The sequence below is a fragment of the Osmia lignaria genome, chromosome 11 (genome assembly GCF_051020975.1).
Source record: "Osmia lignaria lignaria isolate PbOS001 chromosome 11, iyOsmLign1, whole genome shotgun sequence".
Lineage (NCBI taxonomy): Eukaryota > Metazoa > Arthropoda > Insecta > Hymenoptera > Megachilidae > Osmia > Osmia lignaria.
In genome coordinates, this window is record NC_135042.1 from 3,116,975 (window position 1) to 3,134,317 (window position 17,343).

The window sequence follows — 17,343 nt, forward strand, 5'->3', positions numbered from 1 at the left end:
TCAATCAGTGGTTCCTTAATCGATACGTAATTACTCTGATCAAGATACAAGTTACAAAAATTATCTTACAAAAGACACAGTGTAAACGTAGAGGTTGGAGAGTTTTGCAAATAGTAGAGAGCGTAAAGAGAATTATTTTTTCTAAGACCCTGAAAGCAACTTAGATTGCATGGCAAATAAAATTTGCATAAAAAATGCAAACATGGTTCAGTAAACTACAATGTCTACTTTATGTTCTGCTACCCTAATCATTAAAGTTCCATATAAAATCCTTTTTCTGTATACTTTGAAGGATAAAATAAAAAACAGAGAACGAAAGGAAGTGGATAAATTCCAGAAACGTGCTGCCTAAAAGGCGGCTGACTCACGGAAGGTCGTGAAACAAATTTCATCGTCGTTCGAAACGATTCCGATCGGTTTATAGAAACAGAATCGGTCGTTAATCCTTGACGTAAAAGCGGTCGTATCGCGAGGGGTTAAATTTGCTCCGTTTAATCGAACCGTTTCCTCTTCTCTTTTTACAAGCTCCCTAAAAGGCTGAAACAAATTATTCCCGCGCGGTCGGTTCGATAAAACCTACCGCGCTTGCTTAAATATTGATCGAGAATCCGTTCTTGCGCCTCTGCCCGCTTCTTCAGCGAGCTTCTGTGCTTTTAGAGACGACTTTCGCGTTTCCTTTTTCACCCTACTCGGTGAATAGACGAAGATACGCACTGTTGGAGTGCAAGGTAAATAGGTAACCGTACGAATGCAAACACGAAATAGGGATGGGTAGGTAGGCGTGACTCGCATCGTTTCTAATTGGAAAAAAAGAAAATGATAACTTTTCTTTTTTCTAACTGTTAGGATACAGGTTTACGTAATGGATTTTGAACGATCTTAGATTAATGTTTGTGCAATAGCAGAAGCAATCAGATAAAGGGTTGAGGTGGTGCAAAAAGTAAATATTCGATAAGCTCTTTTTTTATTATCGAAATCTTGTTAGTACGTCACTTTACGTAATTGGTTTGAACGAGCTTGTGCAATTATAAGATAGCAAACTTGGAAGAATTTATAAAAGATTTATAAAAATCAAACAAGACGGGAAAGAAAAAGCACCCTAATATACGGGGAATGTGAAGAAGAATCGGGTGAGAAGCGTTAGGTGTAAAATCGTAAAAAATAAATAGGGTCGATTTCCAGGACAAAGCGATACGATCACCGAAAATTTATGAACCGATCCCGAAACGGGAGAACGTTTTGCTCGCGTTCGGTTCGCGCGGAGAAAGGGCGTTTAATCGAAGCCGTTTCGTTAACTTCTCGCGGTTGAGAAATCTCGTCCACCCACCTCGTCGGCGTTGGATCAAAGGGAAAGGGAGAAAGGGAAGGGTTCGTGAAGGTACAGTCTGCTTTTCTGGAAGGCAACGCTCCTGTGAACCGTAGTCCGGCCCATAAATCCTGCACCATAAACCGTACAACTGGCTGAGCCATAAACCGGAAGCACGTGCTAGGCCGTCCATCGGTGTCACTATTTCACGCCAACGCAACAAACGCAACAAACGCAACAAGCGAATCCTTTCTTCGAACGTACACACGTACTTACACACGTGTATGTGTGCGCGCTCTGGTTCCTTGTTTTCTTTCATACGGGTTGCACGCTTTTGAAAATGTCCTTTCAGAACAACTTTGTAAACGTGACACAGAAATTGTCCTTTCGCGAGGCGAACAATTTAAGACCCTTGGGCGATTTCCGGTTTTCGCAAGAATGTCCGTGATTTGTGAGATATTCTCTGTTTTCTTTTGTCAATTTATCTGGTTGCGGGACAGTTTTATCTGAATCGATGTAAAGCGGAAATTGATTGAGATAAATTATTTTGGAAACAGGTTGACAGAGGTTAACGTTATCCTGAAATATCCGGAAGGGTGTCGATTCTTAAAGTAAGCCGCTTACAGGGGAATATCCGTTCCAACCCCATGTGACTCTATGCGTAAGGTTGCAGCGTTCGCGGTGTGGGTGGTCCAACAGAGATTCTCTTTCCTAATTTCTTTCAGAAGAAAGAAACAAACTTACTCCATTCTCTGCTACTCTGATTTTACAACTCGAAAGAAGTAACTAAAGAACGTTTTATAAATGATGGAATGTCTGTGGAATTTGAAAGTGAGAACGCGTTAAAGAAGGGTGTTATTTTTATTCATTAAAACGAGGTTCTAGGCTGTAAAATCTGGAGAACAGATATTAGACGCACGTGTTCGAAAGAAATAATGCCAGAGTAGAAGCGTAGCAAATTCGAAGCCTCGAACTATCAATTTCTACCCTTGTCTCATTTAAATAACATGGAAATGAAAGAAGACTCGCTGTTTAAATCACTGTAATTTCGGGAGAATTTCATTTATGATTAGAAAAAAGGCAGAGCTCTTCTGATAATTGGTAATCAAAAGGTGTTAGATATGATAAGCATTTGACAACATTGATATTCTTAGATACATACAGTGGGTCCAAAAAGTCTGCGTACACTGTTTAAAACAGAATACCACATTTACAATTGGACCAAATGACTTGAGGTTTTTCGAGAAGCTATATAAATTAATTTACTAAGATATGTGCTTTTGTCGTTTTACGAAATTACAATTTGTTGAAATCATGAAAGAAAATAGTGAAGAGTAACTTTTCAACCTTTTTATGTGAACCTATAATGAAAATTTAAAATATGTCTTTGGTAGATTTAAATAAGTTATGTGTGTGCTGAAAATTTCATCGAGATCGGTCAACGCGTTTAAAAGTTACAAGTAATTAAAATTTCCGAAAATCGCGACTTTTCATCTAAGAACGGAACTAGTCACGTTCTATTTTTTTTCACGATTTCAACAAATTGTAATTTTTTAAAACGACGAAAGCACATATCTTTCAATTAGTAAATTATTTTATATAGCTTCTCGAAAAACCTCAAGTCATTTGGTCCAATTGTAAATGAGGTATTCTGTTTTAAACAATGTACGCAGACTTTTTGGACCCACTGTTGAAATATCGTGGAATAAATTTACCCATAAGAATGTAACAGTTATTATCAGTCCCTCGATGTTTATCTGACAAAAGTAACTCTTTCCAACCGATCCATCATTTTCTCCAAACATATAAATTAAACTGTTAGATTCGAAAACCCACGGTCACGTTATGAAAACAAAATTTTCCCCGGTATTCGGTCATAAAATCCAAGAATTTCCATTGCTTTACGACGCGTCTCGTAAAAGCAACGTAAACGGGGCGCCAGTTGCCTCGAAAATGCGTAACCGCTAAAAAACCATCAGCTTCGGGCTTGATCCACGCATTTTGAATGAGGCTAGAAGTAAACTTTTCCTTCGTCTGGTCATAAAGTTCAAGAATTTTCATTTTGTGAAAGGGAAGGAGGTTTCTAGATTAGGCTTCCCTAGGTTTTCCTTCGGTTCTCCCTAAGTTCCCCTTAGGATCTCCCTAGGCTCTCCTTAGGCTTTCCCTAGATACGCCGTACGATCTCCCTAGATTCTACTATTATTCTTGGGAACTCCCAACATGTTCCTTAAGCTATCCCAACGCTCTCCCACTCTGAAGACCCCGGGGGATTCTACAAACCCCTGGTAAAACGTCGACCAGCCACTGATCGTTTCGATCCACGGAAACCGACTTTTCCATCGCATCGAATCTCAATTAGCAGCGTTATCAACGTATCCTTCGCATCTTCGTTTAACGAGACAATGAAGCTAATGCCCTTTTCGTGTAAACGAGCCTGGATCACGATAGCAAACGATCCTGGTATCAACGAATCAACCAGAAAGGGGAAAAAGCAAGAAACAAACCTAAGAAACCGCATTCTTCCCATAAAATCCTCGTTCACACCCGAGTCTTAGGGAAAAAATCAGTCATTTATAAGCAAATGTGTGTCTTGTATGGGATGGAGAGTATTTTTTCTAATTAGAAAATATTGTTCTTCTTTTAAACATTATTTCTCGAGAACAAGTATTCTCGAAGCTGAACAAATTGAACGAAATCGATCGGGCTTGTTTCATCGGGGTGGTGTACTAAAGACCACCCATAATTATAGTGACTTAGGTCGGAAATTTGGTGTCCGACAAGGTGGTAATTTGAAGGTCTGAACACTGTCTCGCTGCACCGGTGCCGTTTTTATTAACCGACTGGGCGGAAATTCATTTAACGGCGCCGTTTTTCATTGCTGAAGAGAAAGTTTCGAGGTGTTCGCCAGTTATTTAAGGATGCTCGGTGGGATACGTTTTTCGAGAGGGAAAGTTTCAATGTACAGAACTTTAGAGGAGGATGCTATGAGAAACTTTCAAAGAAAAATTGAAGAAAATTTAGAGAATAGTTCTGTTTAAAAAAAAAAAAGATTATAATCATACAAAAGAGAAATCATGATATCAATGTCAGATTCGAAGAATCATAACACGTTATATTTGTTTTTATTAATAGAAAATTTGAGATACTAGGTCGTTTTTGATTCCATCTCACTCAGTTTATTTATTTTCTAGATTTTATTGTCTCGATAAGGAATAATTACGTTATTAAATATCTCTAACGATGCCAGAGATTGCTTCAAAATCTGAATTCGCTTAATCCATCGTAGTCAATTTGAAAACGTCATCCCTATTTTTGTTCACAAGATAAAGTTAATCAAGCACGCGGTCAGACGTCCCCGAAAATTGATCCGATAATTCTTAGACTTTGAACATTTTGATGACAAATTATGATTACATCGTAATGTGATCAATCTTAATAGAAACGCTGTTTTAATATTTCGTTCGTAATTATCAATTTCTAATTAGAAAATATCTTGCATTTATTATATCTTATTTCTTCATTACCATCTTAACGAGCTTCTGAAGCTAATTTCAATAAAATCGAACCTCAGAATACCTATTTGTACCCTTCAACAATTATTTCTTCATTACCATCCAAACGAGCTTTTGAGAATCCTTCGTCCTGAGTGATCACTTTTTTGAAACCATCTAACGACTGACCAAGGTGTGCTGTCACTTTCAACAAGTCCTAAGAAAATAAGTCAAAAGAAAGAAAGAAAAAAAAAACAAGTTATGAATCCTCAGAGGACGATTAATATTCCTTGGAGGTAATCCAGAGATTCAGAAGATTCTCTCACGAGTTTCCGAGGGAAAAATTCTCTTTAGATCCTGTCACCTGTTCCACCCTCCAGACATGTATTCTGGACACACGCGTACGGTGTGTCTGGTTTCTTCATTTTTTTTTGTTTCTCAAAAAGATTCTCGTGAGAAAACCCACTCTGTTTGAGGTCTGAGGGAAAAGGACATGGACGAGGAGTCGAGTTTCAGAATTTGCGGGTCTTCAGGGTCCTTGGGAGTCGATGGCGAAAATCTGGTCGCCAGATTGACTAGAAGAATTCCAAAAAGAAGAATGTTACGAGATGAACTTTTCTGGTGTAATTAATGGCTTCTTGTGCCATCATAAAATTTCAAAGACCAAGGTTATGGTTACTCAAACTGTAAAATAAAAATATTACCTATGAATTTCTTCCAAATTGGTTGAAATCATTGAAATTTTGTTTGATAATGAAAAACCGACCTCAGATTGATTAGTTTGATTGAGAAAATGTAAAATACAGGCAACGCCTCCTTGAAGGGTGCGATTTAAGGCGTGTAATAAGGGGGTCCTTTACGCTTTCTCGAGGAACAATATATCGTACAGTCGATAGGATAATATGACAGGACGAAAGTCATGGTCATCCCTGAAGGAATTCAAATTTAGTGGCAGTCTGTGATGTTAAACGAAGGACCACCCGAGGGGTTCGCTTAGCATAAATTTCGGGGATGGGCAGGTACCACTCTCCACGAGATTTGTCGAAGGAAATCGGCTGATTTACGCATTCACCGACATCAAAGCTGCCGATTCTCGTGTCCCTTTACAATATATTCCACCCTACTTCAACAATTAATGGCCACGTGAATTTATCAACGACCATTCGTTCGATCTTTCGCGCGCGGACAAATTGAAATTTTCGATGTAGATTTATATGAACACCTTTTAACGTCATACGCAATACATAATTATCACCTTTTACGGTATAATCAAACTTCTTTCAAGTATACCAAATTGATTTTTATAAATTTTGCAAATCTCCTTTTATTACCTCGAATCAAACTAAAAATAAAACTTGATTTCTATGCGCGTTAGTTCACGGACGAAATCAGAATAACAATCAATTTTTAGACACACATCGTGAACCGGGCGAATCGTAAGAAAAACAAACATTGTCTGCGCGTCGATGTCGTAATAGTAGTTTCTCGATTGTCTGAAAAGATGGCGAATTAGTGCAAATAAACTGAATTTCAAATACACGAGGCTGGCTGACGAAAACGTGAGCCAATTTTTGGACTCTTGAATCGAATGAAAAAAAAGAAAAAGGCTGTGTTTCCGAATGGCCCCACCAAAATTGAGAACTCAGGTTCGGTATATAACCTAAATTGACTACAAGAAACCAAATAAAGTTGGTTTCAGAGCTGGATGTCTTTCCGTTCTCGAGATATCGTGGTAAGGTTAGGTTAGATTAGGTTAGGTTCTGTGTATGCGCAGTATCGAATAGCGCATACGTAGTCCCAAAACTGTACAAAAATTTCTTACCACGATATCTCAAAAACGATAAGACATCCAGCTCTGAAACCAATTTTAATCGGTTTCTGGTAGTCAATTTAGGTTATATACCGAACCTGAGTTCTCAATTTTAGTAAGGCCATTCGGAAACTTATCCCAAAATTATAATGTAACGAAGGAAAGCCCGTGCATATTGTCAAAATTACGATTTTGAGAATTTCTGCTTTCCCTAAGGAAGTGTAATTTAACCGTATGCGCTATTCGATACTGAGCATGCGCTATTCAATACTGCGCATGCGCTATTCGATACAACCTACACAAAACCTAACCTAATCTAACCTAACCTTTCCACGATATCTCAAAAACGGTATGACATCCAGCTCTGAAACCAATTTTAATCGGTTTCTGGTAGTCAATTTAGGTTATATACCGAACCTGAGTTCTCAATTTTAGTAAGGCCATTCGGAAACTTATCCCAAAATTATAATGTAACGAAAGGAAGCCCATGCATATTGTCAAAATTACGATTTGGAGAATTTCTGCTTTCCCTAAGGAAGCATAATTGAATCGTATGCGCTATTCGATACTGCGCATGCGCTATTCGATACAACCTACACAAAACCTAACCTAATCTAACCTAACTTTACCACGATATCTCAAAAACGGTATGACATCCAGCTCTGAAACCAATTTCAATCGGTTTCTGGTAGTCAGTTTAGGTTATATACTGAACCTGAGTTCTCAATTTTAGTAAGGCCATTCGGAAACTTATCCAAGAAGTAGAGCAAAGGGATGCTCGAAAAGTTGCAAGATAAGTGTGAGGCGAGCTTCTAGTCGGTTGATTACTCGCGAATCACGAAGACGAGGCGCGACGCGACAGTGTAATCGGCTCGGAAAGGGCGAGCAGGCGAGGATCATCGCACGCGATACGCTTCGAATTAGCCGCGAGAGTCGCGTGAATAGACGTTGCTTTTAATCTTATCAGATAGGAGGTGGGACGAGGTCTCTCTCGTAGCTGTTGCATGACAGGATCGAATACATTATCTTATTTACCGGACAGCAGGTCTCTCTACGCTCGATAAAGCGTGAACGCATAAATAAAGAGGCTCCGAAATATTCAAGCTTTTATATACATATATATGTATATGGGTGTCGATATGAATTCGAAAGTGAAATAGATTTTTTTTTTCTTCACGGTGCACACGTGTCTTTCTTCATTTACGTATGGAAATCGAGTCGATCAAAGGGGATGGTTGAAAATCGTAGATTCAGAGTGAAAGAAAAAAGGACGAATTTCAATTTGTTATCGCGTGTTGGCGGAACGAAAGGCTGCACCGTAATTGACGAACCGAGAGTGAGAGCAACTCGTCAGTCGAGAAAATTGGAAAATTGGATTGCCTACGTGTTCCTGCCTCGTTATCGTCCCGATCTATTTAAACTGCCGGCTAAGTAAGTCAATCGTTGATTGTTATGTGGATTGGCGTTGATCTTGATGGGATTTGAAAGTGTTTCAAACGGAAAATTCAATTTCCAAATATTACAAAATGGAAAATAGGATACTTCTGGAGGCGGAATTGTAATTAGCCTGTCTCCGTGAATAAAAAATACTTGAATCTTGTTAGACTGAAACAATAGGTTGTACAACTTCGTTAGAGGGTTCACGGTTGTTAGGAACAGACTCGTAAGCAATTTGCGACACACAAAGATAAACGAACGGTGAAGACCCTTAGCCGGATGCTTGCCTAGGTACCGCAAACGTGGTAATGTGTCTTTTTGCGGGGTAAACAAGTTCGCCGAGAGTGCAAGTAAATCTTTCGAAATTGAACTCATCGTACGGTTTTATGGATTTCCGGTGTCGTTAATACGATCTTTACGAAGGCAGTTTCGCGGACGGTCGATCTCTAGGCAAATGTGATCTTTCAAACTGAGAACTTTGGTAATAATTTTCAATCAGCTTGAAATATTTCACCTCGATTTACCGACTCTGTTACCAACAATATAAGTCGTTGAAAACCTGTTTCAGTACTATTCTGTAGATTTCTGGTGAACTCGTAAATTGTAATTAAGCTTGATTAGATATTTCAAACTGACCCGAAGAAATATGTTGATACCGTTTAATTAAAGTGTTAGATTATTGTCGTTTTAATTATCTTGGAACGTTTAGTACTCGACGAGTAATTTGACATCATCGTTCCCATAAAAATATAAAATAATTACTTAATATTCTATAATCACCGCCTAATACCCCTTTATTACTTACAAGCACCTACCTGTACTAATCTACATATAATTCTCCATAAATTTAATGTTCCATCACCAGCTGATACTTCATAATTTCATTTTTTTTTAAAAAACACCAAATAATGATCCTAGATCATCAGATAAAATACCATGAAAAAATTCATGAAATATAAGCAACTAGACACTATCTATGGGATAACTATGGTATATCTATATGGGATAACAGGGACAAAAGTAACAGACCAAGACAGCCTCTTTATAAATAGAGAGGCGTTTAAAAGGTAACCAGAGGACCGGTTTGTAAGGGGTCCCATAAAGTAACATCAGAATCGCGGCACGCGTGGCGAATTGTCATAAATCTGATCGAAAAGTACGCTCGACTGGGTATATTTTATAGAATGTACTTCTATCGGGCGCGCGGTGTCGTCCTTCGCCATAAAGAAATAATAGACCTACCCTAGAAAACACATGGCCGGCTCCTTGCTTTCGAAGCAGGCCTGAATTCGAGTACCAGAACACGTCCGGTGCATCGTTGCGATGCACTCGACCCCCATAGATCACGTGCACCGTACAACTAGGAAAGTTCTTCAGCTTCCCTTGCAGGATCTGTTGCTGTTCAACATTTTGATTAAAAGCTCGATTGGCTTTTCTAAGAAATCCTTTTTGAAAATTCAATTCTGTAGGAGAAAAAGGATTGATATTCTCTCCAGTTTAATATATAAATTGGAGGTTTTAAATAAACTCGTAAATTAGTCAGGATTCACAAAATATAATTTATTCACCGTATACTCGCGGAACCACGCCGTCGTCCAAGAATGTCGTGAATCTATCTATCGGTCTAACGTCTGAATTTGCCTCGGACGCGTTACATATACATATATGTATATATACCTGGTGGTGGGGAGTAAGGAAAGTTCGGGAATGTTCCTGAACCTATCGATAATGCAGTTATATGCTTACAATTCTGAATTTTTGTTTTTCAATAAATTTTGAATAATGGTGTATATTTTGTTTCAGAAAGTCACTAATGCCGCGCCACTAGCTATCTGTGTATCTACTGTCGAAGAAGTCGGGATGGCGATCGCGAAATGTCTGATCTTTGGGATACTACTGATCCTGAAGATCGATCGATCCATCCAAGGACAATTCGTTCGATTAGGTAAGAAATCATTAATTACGTGTATTTGTCGCAGTGAAGTTAGCCACGCATTCACTCACCGACGCGGCGTGAATACGTTAGTGAATTTGTAGCCAACTTCACTGCGACAAGTTCAATGCAACTCAGTGTACCTACACGATAGCTCGTATATTATTCCATTCAGCATGAGCAAACTGTGAAAAATCAAATCGCTTTCGACAAAAATTCGAAGAATTTGAAATATGTAAATAATCGAAAAAATGTTTCGCGAAGGAAAACGGTACAAACGAAAGATCGTCGCTATTCCATCGGGAATGAAAATGAAAAAAGCTAAAAATACAAACTACACCGTCGTCGGGGATTCCTTTTCAGTCGCGATGCGATTAAGTTTAGCGTTCGAACGTCTACTTTTGGTTCGCTCTTCCTCGTCCGTTGGCTGATGCTAAATTTTTCTTTCCTCGTCGAGCAAAAAGATGCTGGAAGAAAAGAAAAAGTGGTAGGATGCTTTCGAGCATAGACGCGAGTGGATTTATAAAGGAAAGTCAGGATATTTTCGCGGGGCAAGAAAAAAGAGAGAAACGAAGAGAGGATGGTGACGGGGTGGAATGAATGGAACGAAGAGGGGAAAAAAATTAAAATAGATTCGAGAAGACGAAAGAAGGGACTTGGAAAGATTCGAGGATGATAAAAGACATCGGATCATGATCGTAAGAAAGACTATCCTACTGCTTTTATCCGCGCAAGTATTTTTAATTTTCGTCTCTTTGACAGGAAGACGCATTCTTGCGCTTTGATGATGAATAAAATAATGTGTTTTGGGAAATGAAAGAAGAAACTTTGGGTAATTTGTATAGATTTTTCTACAAACTTTATTGGCACCTTTTGCAGCTACATATAAATAAATTCAAAAAGTGTATAATCAACACGACTACGATTTAATTTAATTAAAATTTAATCTCGTATCATTGGATTATTCTGTCACCGTCTTCTCCGGAATTAGTAAATAACTTGACTGCCAGGCAAACGCTATTGAAAATTTCGTTAGATATTTTTATTTTTTTAAAATTTTATTTATTATTTTCCGAATATGTTGTTATTTCCATTATCCGTTATTTCAAATACCTAATAAAAATATTTCTAATTAGATAAGTAACCAAATTCCTAATAATATAGATAATTTGACAATTCAAGTGTCACCCAGATATGGGTGACATGGCATTCAACGTGTTAATAGAATGACTAGAATGACTTGCGATAGCTGATATCGTATCATGATTGTTTTTTTTTTTTCGAAGCCATTTAAATGTATTTGGCAATTCAAATCGATTTTAAATTTGAATCTTTTAAAAGTGAATCGTTTTTTAATTGGAAAATAATAATCGTCTTTTCTCAAGCACGATCATTCTCCCTCCAACACCCTCAAACATCCTCAAACGTTGAAATTTCCCTCCAAATTACCCAAAATTTCCACGAAATACTAAACGCTGCTTTTTCCATGGCTATCGATTTCTTCGAATGTCATCGACTTTGTTCGCGAGTCATTTAAACATACTGAGACCGAATTGGTGGTGAAATCGATTAGGATTCCAACACGTCCGATCGAGAACCTGCCGGAGCGTAATAAACACGTTACGTTGGCCTGCTTTCATTAAAGTTTTTCACGCACAATGGGACAGTGATTATTCCAAGAACACGGTCAAAGTCGAATTTCATTGGTCGGCCGATGGAAAACGTAGGCCAACATCTGGCATGCAGCCCTAGCTTGCCATTAAACGCTTTCTCTAAACGGTATTTTGCTGGAAGCCGACGTTTCCTAGGAAATTCCCAGCAATTGCACACGTGTGCGCCCATTGATAGGTGAAGTTCGGGCCAAAAGCTACCTGGCGTTTTATTGGGATACCCCTGAACGCCGGATTCTCTTCCTTTCTTCGCTCTTCCTTAACGAGAATTTACCTAAGATATCCGAGGAAACGCGGATATGTTCCATGCGAGTTTTTTAATTTAATCTTTAATCTTTGTTTACTCGACGCGATACGTTGTCCGTGTTAAGGAGAAGATTATAGATTAGGTACGCTTGTATGAAAATTTGGTAATGTTGGGTCACTGATAATATCGACAGTTGTATGGATTTTGATGAAGTTTGAAGCAAAGATAGTTCGCATTTGTAAATGTATGAGAATTGCAACGATTTCAACCCTTAAGGGATTAGGCCACTCTAGAATTTGGAAAAAATCGAAATTTTTGTTTTGCTTAAAAGGTGTCTTAACACGTTGAACGCCATGGGGGTCACCGGTGATCGGCTTCGCAATTTACACAGACCTGAATAATTAGAAGAAAACAATAGAAAAACATTATTTTAAGTAATATTGCTATGGTACAAATATATGGTGCAAATAGTAAGCTTGAAATTTGAAAATTAATTATTACTAGTCCCTCCAAAATATACCCAATTTCACTGTGGCGTTCAACGTGTTAATGTCTTAAAAATGATATGGCAAAAGATTATGGGTGAGAAAAATCTCTAAGTACTCGAATTTCGAATCCTGGAGACTATTACTGAAGACTTTAAACGCATTTTTCTCGAAACCACACTTTTCAAACTGGCCGGACTCATAAATGAAACAGATCATCACCAATTGATTTGAAAATTTAACAGTATATTCAAAACTAAATTCTCTACCGAACTACGTAGGATTTTTTCATTATATTGCATAGTTCTTTTGTTATAAATAATTTTCTGGCGATTTTTTCTTGAAATTTTACATTTTCTCTTAAAAAATACGCCATTTTTGCAAAAATCAATATATCCAAAAAATCCTACGTAGTTCGGTAACTGTTCTCATATATGTATAATCGAAAATATTTTGGTTTTTTATTCCAAGTTAAAAATTGCAAGAGCTGCTGGTCCGGCCGTTTAGCCCTACAAAAAAGAGGCGTCATCGAAGAAATGCCGCAGAGCCCATATTTTGACTTGAATCACTATACAAAAATTAATTTTTAAAGTTTATTAGTTGTAAAATAAAGGCATGCTTGCAGAATTTGGATTTATTTCATCATTTTAAAAAAAAAAAGTTCCCAAAATATGCGTATTTTTTCTCGCTCTAGAGCGGCATAACCCCTTAACATATTTGCCACTAGCGCTCGAACAATTTTTAATATATTAATTTTTTAGTTTGGTTTGATAAAGTTGAAAATCATTGAAACCAGGACGCGAACGGGTGAATTTACTTTCCGGCAAATAAATTTATTGATAACAAGCCGAAATGCGAGCGTTGCAACGATCCGTGTATATACGTGTATTATTATGATTGAGCTCAATTGTCCAATTGGCCGGTCATTGAATGCCATATGTACAGCCGGGCTCGCCCGTTATTAGCAAACCGTCCACGGTACTCTCAACCTCGTCGACCGCGTTTCCACGGCTCAGAACCGTGTGCCGTTTCTTCACCACCGAATGAGAACCTCTGCCAATCCTTTGTCTATTAAATGTATTCAACAGGGTAATAGCGGCTGATATTACCAATTGGACAATGAAAGAGATGGCAGAGGAGCGCGATTTGCGAACGGACCATCAGCAGGACACGAAGATTTCGTTAGCTGGATGATCTAACAATTCGAAATCCACCTTTATTTCCATTCGAACCGCTGAAGCAAGGCTATCGAGGATAGAATTTTATTGGAAAGGATAATCTTATTTCTAATTAAACTTCCTGCGATCTCACTTAATCTATTCACGAGTATGTACATAAACCGACTTAATAATTATTCCCAAAGTAAGTATTGTTAATAATCATTCCAGCTGTCTAATGAATAGTTAAACTGATCGTTAAATGAATGGTCGCAGCGAAGAAGAAGAATCTTTGCCCCAATAAAAGCATAGGATTACGGTTATCGTGTACCTACTTTATATTTCCCAATATTTCTGTTGATGATAACGAGCGATCGCAAGGCTGAAAACACGTATGCTTGACCTCGGACAAAGCCCGTAGCTTAATTACGATTGTCTGGCATCGGTAGACGAGGGCAGACAAGCCTTAGCTGCGTACGCTCATTAAGATAGCAGCCGGTCTTGAGCACTGTCCCTTAATCTCTCGAAAGGGATCATCCTTTTTAAGGTATAATTATGCAGGCAACCCCGTGTGGGTCGTTTTGTACCTGACCAACCCGCACTTGAATCTCCCGCCGTCAAATCGTTCAACGTTTCTATCTGTCAGTCGTGCGTATCCTTCTGAACGTCTTCTCTTTTTTATCGACCGTTGTTTTATATCAAATAACGAACCCACCAAGATGGAATCTTAATTAGAACGTCCAAGATGTCCGACGACGAGTCTTCACCTCTATATCTTGACTGCGTTTCTAATAGATTCCCCCAGTCCTCTACAAATAGTAGAAGGAGGTGAATTTTAACCATTGAAGTAACTAGGTAGAGGTCAGGGTGAATATGACTCCTAAACTGCGGAGGGGTTCTTCTTCCATAACCAAAAATTATTGGAATACTTAATTCCAATAATAAAGATTAATAACCTCCAGTGTTACCTTTTTAATGAACTAATTTTCTTTTAATTAGACCAGCTCTAATTTGAACGGATCAAAGATTAATGATTCGTTAATGTCCAATGATGGATTGTGATTCATCTTTCTGATGAAACAGCGTTTCGATATTGCCAGTGATGTACTTGAGACTCGAATTAACACAGATCGAGGGTTAATTAACGTAGTCATTACACGGTGAAGACTGTTTAACTGTTACTTTAGTATAATCAGCAAAATTAAATGCGTCAAATTGATAAAATTCTGAAGGTTCAATGACTTATCTTTAATATCAAACGCATTACAGAATATACTAATTTTATTTTTGTTTGATTCTTTTCTTTGACGTTTATATCAATTGCGCAATTACTGTCATCGTTTTGTTGTTTCTTGTATCGTAGAATCCAGATTATCGTCATTCTAACGAAATAAGGTTTTATGTCCCAACACGATAAAACGATACGATCTCATTAAAACTTGATTCTCATTTAAATAATCCTGGTATCTTGTACTTGTCCTATAAATCACACGACATGTCTCTAACAAACAATAGCTCTCACGTGATAATAACAAGCTGTCTAAAGTAGTTGAGTCATTTCCAGAAAACTTTGACGTTGATCTTAGTTTTATCTGTTTATCTCCGGATATGTCTCTTTTGATTGAGCACCGAAGGTCGAGCAACGTACTTTACAATAAACTTCTCAAGATTGTTGGGGAGTAATCCCCTACTTTTACCGAAAATTTAGATATTGCAATATTAAAGGTAGTAGAATGAGTTGGAATACTGAAATTGTTGAATTTTGGAATATTAAAATAACTGGCGAAATAGAAATGAAAAATTATAGATCCCAAGTACCGTGCGTCGCCGACCTTTCTGAAGGCATAGGGAAGCATGGTACGAGAAGCAAACTAACGAAGGGAAGAATGTTGAAAAGCAACCAAACAGACATCAACAGATTACCATCAAGTTGACTTGGCTTATATAGAAAACTCGTTTGTCGCGTTAAGAATGTTAACTTCATTTAAAGAGACACTTATTGAGTTTACTTATTACTGTGTCGAAAGGCCGGTTATCTTTCTGCTGGAAAATTAAGGATAAATACGTAGTCGTTGTCACGTCGTATCCGACAAAGTAGTCAGATTAATTCCTCTTAGCCGGTTCTATTTTTCAGCTGGTCTCGTGGAATAAAGAGGGGCCCTTCTAGTACAAGGACCAAACAGAAACTCCGATGGTTTTCCACGTTGGTTTCGGATTACATTGATCCCACGCGGTTTAGATCGTATCTTGATCGTCTTAATCCCGAGATCTGACTTGGAGAACGTTTTTTCGCGCTCAACTAACCCGTGTACCAAGCGGATTGAGTATCCATAATTAATTCTATGGAAGAAAAGCAACCCGATACCTTGAACCCTTTCGTTTCCCTTTGCTTTTTTCTTTATCACACGAATCTATCGAAATAATTATCTAAAATAATTTTGTGCGCGTTGAAAATATTACTATTACAAAACTAATGATCTTCATTACGCAATTCAAATAAATCTCTGGCTGACGATCCAATTTATCTTTCACGCGAAAGGTGCATAAATCTCGAGAGATTCAATCCACTCCCGATACGAATGTAAACGACTTGCCTACTGTAAGTGGTCTACCTCGGTCGACTCCAAAGAATCAGAAAGCTAAGATAACCGTGCAGCTTCTGACTGGAAGGTGTTAAAGGGGCAACGCAATTAAAGGGACATAAATCACTAAGCTGTCCTACGACTAGCCCTACGATACCTCGTTACATCTCAGACGCTATTTACAGGACCAAATCGACGTAGCACTGCTCTAACGAAGCTGAAGACACGGTTTATTTCAACATACCGATTGCTTCAACGTACCAGTCATTTTCTATTTAAAATATTAACCCTTCGATTGCTATGCGTCCGATGGAAGCTATCGGTGCAAACTATGGAAGCGTATCTGCGTCCATAAAAAATAATAGTTATCAATGCATATTACTAATTACACGCCATACGTTATCACATTATAATGATATAACAAAACACTGAAAAAGAAAAAGAAATGGAAAAAATAAATTGAGAAATTGAATGGAATATAAAGAAAAGTAATAAGTGTTATTGTCTTGATTCTTATTTCGTACACACAAAACGTCCAAGTCTAGAATCCTCAGCAGTCAAAGGGTTAATGACACGTTGATACAATCATTTTCATTAAATTTTGAACTTCAAATTGGTACAGTGTAAGTGGTATTTTTTAATACTGTCATCTACCTGTTCCAGATGAAAAAAAAAAAGAATAGCGATCGACGCGTGTGCCAGTATCCAAATTTGGCAAAATCGCGAATGCTAGAATTGCGCAAAAATCAGCCTCAAGTGGTCATTCCCTTGGGATTATCAACTTCGTTCCACCGCAAATGGAATGAATTCTACGCTGAAATAAAAACAGGTTAACCGTATTTGGTTTTGCTCCGTTTTTCCTTCTTTCTATCTTATCGTGACGCTGATTGCCGTGGCGAGATACACGTGTTCGTCGCGGTATTTGTCGATAAATAATTAATAGGCGGAAACTCGAGATTTTTCTATCGATTAATTGGCGTATCGAACAAGGAAGCTACCGTTTTCTTTCTTCGCGTCGCAAAAAACCAAGAAACTACTTATAAAATTTATTTTACAATTCTAACAGGATCGTAAAGTAACTATCAAAGACTCAGGTTTTATAGAAAATTTTCTTGAAACAAGATCACTGATTTCTATGGGAATTAATGGTACTAACTCGCCGTTTAATGCGGTAACTTCTGAAGATCTTCAACGCACAATCTCGCCCCATGGGGTACATAAAAAC

The 17,343-nt window shown here is 38.0% G+C and overlaps 1 protein-coding gene and 1 long non-coding RNA gene across 5 annotated transcripts in view; one reads left to right on the forward strand and one right to left on the reverse strand.

Moving 5' to 3' along the window:
* Positions 1 to 17,343, reverse strand: part of LOC117604079 (uncharacterized) — an 83,138-nt gene that overhangs the window by 53,084 nt on the left and 12,711 nt on the right. The gene's annotated exons all lie outside the window — the stretch shown is intronic.
* The window catches only part of LOC117604070 (fibroblast growth factor receptor homolog 1), a 49,017-nt gene that overhangs the window by 22,313 nt on the left and 9,361 nt on the right, over positions 1 to 17,343 (forward strand). For all 3 annotated transcript variants that reach the window (XM_034323761.2, XM_034323759.2, XM_034323760.2), the window contains exon 2: positions 9,848 to 9,989. In XM_034323761.2, coding sequence (XP_034179652.1) covers positions 9,905 to 9,989 — 85 coding nt within the window. In that variant the 5' untranslated portion in view covers positions 9,848 to 9,904. The remainder of the gene's footprint in view (positions 1 to 9,847; positions 9,990 to 17,343) is intronic.